The sequence below is a fragment of the Furipterus horrens genome, unplaced genomic scaffold, assembly GCF_987537825.1.
Source record: "Furipterus horrens unplaced genomic scaffold, mFurHor1.1.pri manual_scaffold_2, whole genome shotgun sequence".
NCBI lineage: Eukaryota > Metazoa > Chordata > Mammalia > Chiroptera > Furipteridae > Furipterus > Furipterus horrens.
In genome coordinates, this window is record NW_028327172.1 from 84,344,069 (window position 1) to 84,351,017 (window position 6,949).

The 6,949-nt window shown below is 52.1% G+C and overlaps 1 protein-coding gene across 1 annotated transcript in view; it reads left to right on the plus strand.

The window, feature by feature from the left end:
* Positions 1–6,487, plus strand: part of ZBTB16 (zinc finger and BTB domain containing 16) — a 182,940-nt gene extending 176,453 nt beyond the window's left edge. Inside the window, exons 5-6 of the mRNA XM_090265962.1 lie at positions 3,598–3,765; positions 5,673–6,487. Coding sequence (XP_090122088.1) covers positions 3,598–3,765; positions 5,673–5,902 — 398 coding nt within the window. The 3' untranslated portion in view covers positions 5,903–6,487. The remainder of the gene's footprint in view (positions 1–3,597; positions 3,766–5,672) is intronic.
* Positions 6,488–6,949: the final 462 nt, after the last annotated feature.

Consider the following 6,949-nt stretch of genomic DNA (forward strand, 5'->3'; position numbering starts at 1 on the left):
GTGGGCCTGTCCTGCCAGCAGTGGGCAGTCCCACCAAGGAGCCTGCCTGGGCTCTCCCTTCTGGATGCCACTCTATTCAGGGGAGCATATGCTTAGCATCACCAGTTTTGCTGAGAACTGTTTAGAATTGCTGGCATAGGGCAGGAGAGGTCCCAAAGACAGGGCCTGGCGAGAAGGGCTGAGGGGGAGGGGATGCTGACAAGGACTCCCTCTATAGCGCCTCATAGCATCCCTTGAAGGTATAGGCACCTTCCCATCAACCTCTGCCCCACTACGCCCCCAGATTCAGCCTCATCAAAGGCCGGTCACCTTCAGCAGCTTCTGAGGACACTCTGGGTCAAATCTCTTGGCTTCATGTGACTTGAATGATCCCAGCCCTGCTAAGTCTACCCAAGATATGCCCTGCTCTTCCCAGGCCACCTTCAAAGAGCTCAACTATTGAAACGTCACATGCCTCTGTGTCAGTCGGGGCTCAGATCTGTGGGGAGACACAGTTTGGGAGAAGTACTTGCTTAACCTAAGAAACATGGAACATGTGCCCTGCCTGTGCACACACAGATACACACCTATCAATTTCCACACCAGCAAGGCTCTGTACACACAAGCTACATATGGCCGAGCACACCCCACACAATGCCTCATTAATATTCTGTTGTTCTTGGCCCATGTGCTGTTGGGGCCTGGTGTTCAGCATGGGCAGCTGTGTTTGGTAAGTTAGTCCAGCCGTGCTCTTGGCATTGATGGATCCCTGATTCACATGGCTCATCATACAATAAACTCTCAGTTGCGCCGCATGGAGGGGCCTGAGGAGCCGACAGGATGGTGCTGGCGTGGGGAGGATGACACTGGACCTGGCCAGTGCCAGGGAAACCACCAGGTAAGGACAGACCGCTGGGGTCACAGGTGCACTGGGCAGGCTGGAGGGGGCTCTAAGGAGTCTCGTTTGTCCTGCACTTAATGTCAAGCTCATTAAAGAAGCTACAGAGTTAATCAACATCCCACAAATTGGATTTTGAGTTCTGCTGCCAGTTTTGTGTGCATTATGGCAACACTCATGCAATTAACTCTCAGGGTGAGAGTTTTGGATCAGGTGCTTGCCATGTTTCAAAAGGTCTGTGTGTGTGTGCACACACGTGTGCATGTGCATTTGCACATGTGTGTGTCTCTTCAAGTTTGTCTTATTTTTTGTCCCTGGGCTGACTCTGGAGGTTTCCTATTTAATCTTATTTAACATGCGATCCACTTAGTAATTAAATTATAAAAATCTGATCAAACAAACCTCTGTCTTAACCCTTTGTTTTTTAATCTCTTAGGCTCCCCTCCCCCCTCTCCCCCCAGAGCAAAAGGCACAGACGCTGGGTCCCCTCCGGCCGGCGGCTGCCAAGGGACATTTTAATTACTGGCTCTGGCTGAAGTCTCACATGGCCTTGCTTTATTTATTTATTTATATCTTAATGAGGATACTGAATCCTTGATTAAAGTCGTAATCGTTGCTGATTCAGTAAGGAGGGGGGGCTGGGTGTCAGATGGGCTGTGTGCTTAGCCATCTACCCGGGGAGTGGCGTGCAGGCGCAGGCTCGCACGGACCGACCTCACACCGCTAATTGGGACCAGGGTCTGCACAGGCCTCTCCTCCCCTTGGGTGGGGCTGGCGGCTGGGGACAGATAGTCTGCACAGCCCCGGCAGCAAGAGAACAGGCAGGTGCCCAGAACCCCAGATCTGCATGTGAGGGACTCACCGGACACGGCTCAGCCAGGGCGGTACCCCATAGATGGGTGAGAGGTGGCTCTACTCTCTGAGCGCTCTCCTAGCCAACCCCTCAGTGGAATTGCTCCTTCCCGCCCCTCTAGGCCCTCGGCCCTCAGTGCTTCTTGCAAATCTTTCACCCATAAGAGAGCCCGCCAGTGGGCAGATCCCAGCACCCACTCCCCACAGAGCCTTAAAAACCCTTCAGAGCCATCAGAACAGAGGAGAATTTATGTGGGTACAGGGGCCTGCATTCAAGAGGGGGGAGCTTGGGGTAGCGACCTGAGAGAAGAGACTAAAATATCATTTTAAAGAGGAAGTGAAGGCACAGGCATGCGAGTCTATAACGAGAAGGACAATTTATGCCCAGGCACGAGCGCAGTTTGACATGGGGATAATGAAAAAACGTAGGTCATTGTGGATGACTTAAACCTTCAGCAGCTGAAGAAAATGTATGAAATGCAGAGGACATTACACGGTTGGCAGCCCCGCACATCTGCAGCGGGACAAGTGAAATACAGTGGGCCATTCTTTACCATAAACTGTGGTTGTTGGAGATGCAGCCCAGAGAAATTGTAATTACAGTGACAAGACGAATCAGCGATATTTAAATATTCATGAACGAAGTCTGGGGTGATCAATCTATCTTTATTGTCTGTGCCTTCACTCCTCTAATAAATAAGTAGCCAAAGTCTTCACCTTTTATTCTCCAAGGCCCCCACTTTGGGTACAAAATGAAAAATAGTTAACCCCACACCCCAAACCAACCTCAGCTTCCAGGGACTTTGGAATGCACAGCAAGGAGGCTGATGGGCACAGATGCCAGGCTGGGGAAAAGCCATTCTCCCCAAGCTTCACGTACCCCACATTCCTGAGTGTCTGATCTAGGTTGTCCTCACATCACATACTGAGGCTGCAGGGATGGACGAAGCTCCCTTTGTATCTGTGAGGAGCTTCCATTTAGAAGCATGGGGGCATGACAGTAGATGCAGTACAGCATGTAAGTTAGCAATCTGGGGTATTTCCAGTGTCCAGACTCAGCTACTTACTAGCTATTTGACCTTGGAAACCATGTTTAAGCATCTCATTTTTCTCATCTATAAAATGAGAATAACAGTAATATCTTTCTTGTAATATCGCAGTGTTTACATGATATGATCCATTTGAAGTTCTTAGTACAGTAGTGAGCACGCAACAAAGATGCCATAAAAATTATACTGCTACTGCTAAAAGAACAAAGTGCTGGACTTCTTTTCTCTTTGGGGGCAAAGAAGAACATGTAACTCATCTTGGCTGGGGGACTAAAGAGAAGCTTCCAAATGGGGTAATTTCTGAGCTGGGTCTTGAAGGATGACTAGGAGTTTGCTGGGGAGAGATGAAGAAATCAAGCAGAGAGAACAGCTGTGTAAAACTGGAAGAGGGAAAGAGCAGAAGGCATTTGGGGAATAATGTTTTCATTGTTCCCCAAAATGGAGGGACTTTTTAAGGGTAGGGTTTTTGGGGCGGAGTGGCGTTTGCCCCTGACTAGAGGAAAGCAAGAGAAGGTCATTAGAAGCCGAGAGGCGAGGTCTCAGAGCCCCCAGGTCTGCTCTGCCCTCATGTGGCCTGCTTGCTTGGGACAGCTGTTCATCACTGCACCAGATGCGCTCTCTTCCACAGTCAGGGATGGACATGTGAACACGTACTCCCTGCTTAAGCTGTGGGGCCGGCAGAGGTTGGGCGTCCTTGTGCCATTTTTGCAGGTGGTGAATGCAGACAGTCTCATCCTGGTGCACTGTATGTGCCCTGCTGTCCCCTAAAGTGGGGGCAGGGGAGGAGCGCGGGCCTGAACAAGCCCCTTGTCCCCACAGGCGACCACCCGTATGAGTGTGAGTTCTGTGGCAGCTGTTTCCGGGACGAGAGCACACTCAAGAGCCACAAACGCATCCACACGGGTGAGAAACCCTATGAGTGCAATGGCTGCGGCAAGAAGTTCAGCCTCAAGCACCAGCTGGAGACACACTACAGGGTGCATACAGGTACTGAGGGCCAGAGGGGGCACCTGGGCTGGCTCTGGAACCTGGGTGGGGGCGGGGGACAGATGGTTTCCCAGGAAGCCCAGGTCTGAACCAAAGAGTAGAACAGGCTCCGTTAAGGGTTAGTATGTTGTCCTGAGTGCTACTGGCCCCTTGCAAGGCTGAGGCAGACACTGCTAATCAATCATAGCACACTTCCCATGAGCCCAGATGAGCCCCCCAGGCAGCCATACCAATAGTTCACAGATCATACGAGATCATGTCAATGCGTGAATCCTGAATGAGGTTGCCTCAATGAGCTGAAAGTGAAGGTCAGGCTAGCTTTTTTATTTGATGGTTAGAGTAAGAATTAAAGGGCATTGACTTGGGTTATGACGAGAGTTCGAGGTAGGTTCTGAGGTCAGAGGAGTAGATATAGTTAATAAATTCTGCACGTGGATAATGTTTTACCATTTCAATGCGACTTCACATTCCTTTTTTTGCGTAAAAGAAATGGGCACTACTGTCTTCCCTGGGCTGCGAGGACAGAACAAGTGGAAGTGGCCCATTTTATCCAGAACTGCCAAGCAGAGGGCAGTGGAACACTGGAGCTAGACTGCATCAGCTCGTGGAAGCCAATTTTGCACATCTCTTCCCAGCTGCAAGTCCAGTGGCATCACCTTGGTTGCTTAACATTGGCCATAGTGGGAGTAGTCATGTGGCCATGGGCAAATGCTACAAATCCAGGCTTTTGGGGGGAGCCAGCTGTTACTCACTTTATCAGCAGTACACCACCGGTTGGAGGAAGGTAGATATTCAGAAGGACTTCCTCTGAGAATAAGAGGTGGTAGAAGGTAGTGGAATCTGGCAAACTAGGAAGCATCCTCTGATGAGGGGAGAGAGCTGTCCTTTGCAGAGCAGGGGAGAGGTGACCTCTGTGGAAATGGAGGGCTGGGCAGGGGGAACAGTAAGCAGAGGCTACGTGTTGCCACAGCTCTTCTTTCTTGCATCAGCCACAAGGAGAGGATGGGGTGGTGGTTGCTCACCACTAGAGTGACCCAGAGGATTCCCCAGAGCCCCGGGGCTTCCTTAGCACCTTGTCGGGGATGTGACCTGGCAGGTGGATCATTAAATGCATTGGCAGTGACTATTGTAAATAGCAGGTCGATAGTTAGATCACTTTGGCTGTTCATTACTTCATTATTTGCTGGGGCCTCTGCATGGAGGAGTATTGATAGTGAGATGGCTGGCCAGTTAATTACTGCATTGAAACAAGGTTCCCTTACACCCTCTGCTCAGCTCCAGGGGACTCTTAACAGAGGGGAGGTCAGGTAACAGCTAGTGTGTGGCTGTGCGTGCCCAGGTTTTCTGCCCTCCCCCACTTTAGCCCCAGAGAGAAGGCGGGGTCCAGAGCCTGTTGTGAGAGTTCATGATGACTAGCAAGCCCCAGACGCAGCATCTCTGAAGGATGGGGTTACCTCAGTTTCACCCCACCCCTACTCCCCACTATCTGTAGCCCCATTCCCCTGCAAAGGACTGCTAAAGAGCCATCCCCAAGGAAGTTGTAGGCATCCAACCCCTTTTGTAGACCTCCATCTCGTTCCTTAGGAGAGGAAGGGTCTGTGCTTCTGGGAGAGTCAAGAGGAAGGCCAGGGGCCAGAACTGTGCTGTAATACCACAGCCACTAGCACACATGGCATTTAAATTAGTTACAGCGAAATAAGATGAAAAGCGGGTTCCCTGTCACACTAGCCATACTTCAGGGCGCTCAGCTGCCATCTGTAACTAGTGGCTGCCCTACTGGGTGATGGCGTCCACCACTGTGGGGAGTGCTGCCCTGGAGGGACAATCTCCAACAAGCACAGGCGACTGAGGGCCCAGAGCGTCCCTGTGGAGGCCTTCACAGCCTCTCCCTCTTCCTCCTTCCACAGGTGAGAAGCCCTTTGAGTGTAAGCTGTGCCACCAGCGCTCCCGGGACTACTCGGCCATGATCAAGCACCTGCGGACGCACAACGGCGCCTCACCCTACCAGTGCACCATCTGCACGGAGTACTGCCCCAGCCTCTCCTCCATGCAGAAGCACATGAAGGGCCACAAGCCTGAGGAGATCCCTCCCGACTGGAGGATAGAGAAGACTTACCTCTACTTGTGCTACGTATGAAGCCAGGCCAGGCAGGGGCAGAGGAGCGGGAGCGAGAAGAGAAGAGTTAGAGCAGGATGAAGTCAAGGAAGGATTGTGCAAAATAAAATATATAGATATATATATAGATATATATATATGTATAAGGAAAAAAAGAAGAAAAAGGAAACCTGATAGGTGTCTAGCCTTGGGTTCCCTCTGGGGCTCCAGGTGACTCGGATGCCTGGCCACGGCCCGTTCCTGGGGCCTCCATCCTCCTCTCTGGCTGGAGGTTGACCGATTGTCCTGAGTGGGGGTGGAGGTGGTTTTGTTCAGCTCGAATGGTGGTATGTGTTTCTCTTCCCTCCACCCAGAGGGCTAGGAAGGCGAAGTGTGTTCTGGTAAGAGCCAAACAATTTCTGCCTGCCATCGTCTCACTGACTCTCAGAAGATGGGGGCTGGGGGCCTAAAGGGGGACCTGCAGAGGGTGGGGCCGGGCTGACACTCAAAGTGGCAGCTCTGGTTGGCTGGAGGCGGAGTGGAGTGGGAAGGGCTCTTCTTCCCTTCACATCACTCAATTCATCTGTTTGTTCCTCTGCTCTTCCCCCTCTGGGTGTGCCCTCATGGGTCTCCAGGAGCCTCAAAGCTTCGGCCCCGCCCCCAGCTCTTCATCCTCGCCTCCCCTTGACTCCTGTCCTCCAAGTCCAGGGAGTGCCCAGCCCCCCATGGATCAGGCAGTGTCTCCCTTCTCCTCCAGCTCCCCTCGGGAAGCTGTGTCTGACCCCAGAGCCCTCCCCCCACCCTTAGCTTCTGAGAACACAGAACAAATAGAATAGCCCACCCTCGGAAAGCCCCGTCGTCCTGAGTGAGATTTCCTGCCAAGCTGCTTGAGCTTCCCAGACGGAAAAACCGACCTAAATACATGCGGTCTCACCATACAGACAAACATGAATCCCCAGCACCCCGAGTTCAGTCCCTGGGAGAAGGAATCTGTGAAAGGGCTCGTTCCAAGGGGAGCGCAGGGATGCCCCTCTCCAGAGGTGCCCTTCACCTGGAGAAAGGAACACCTGCCCAGGAGTCGGGGTACTG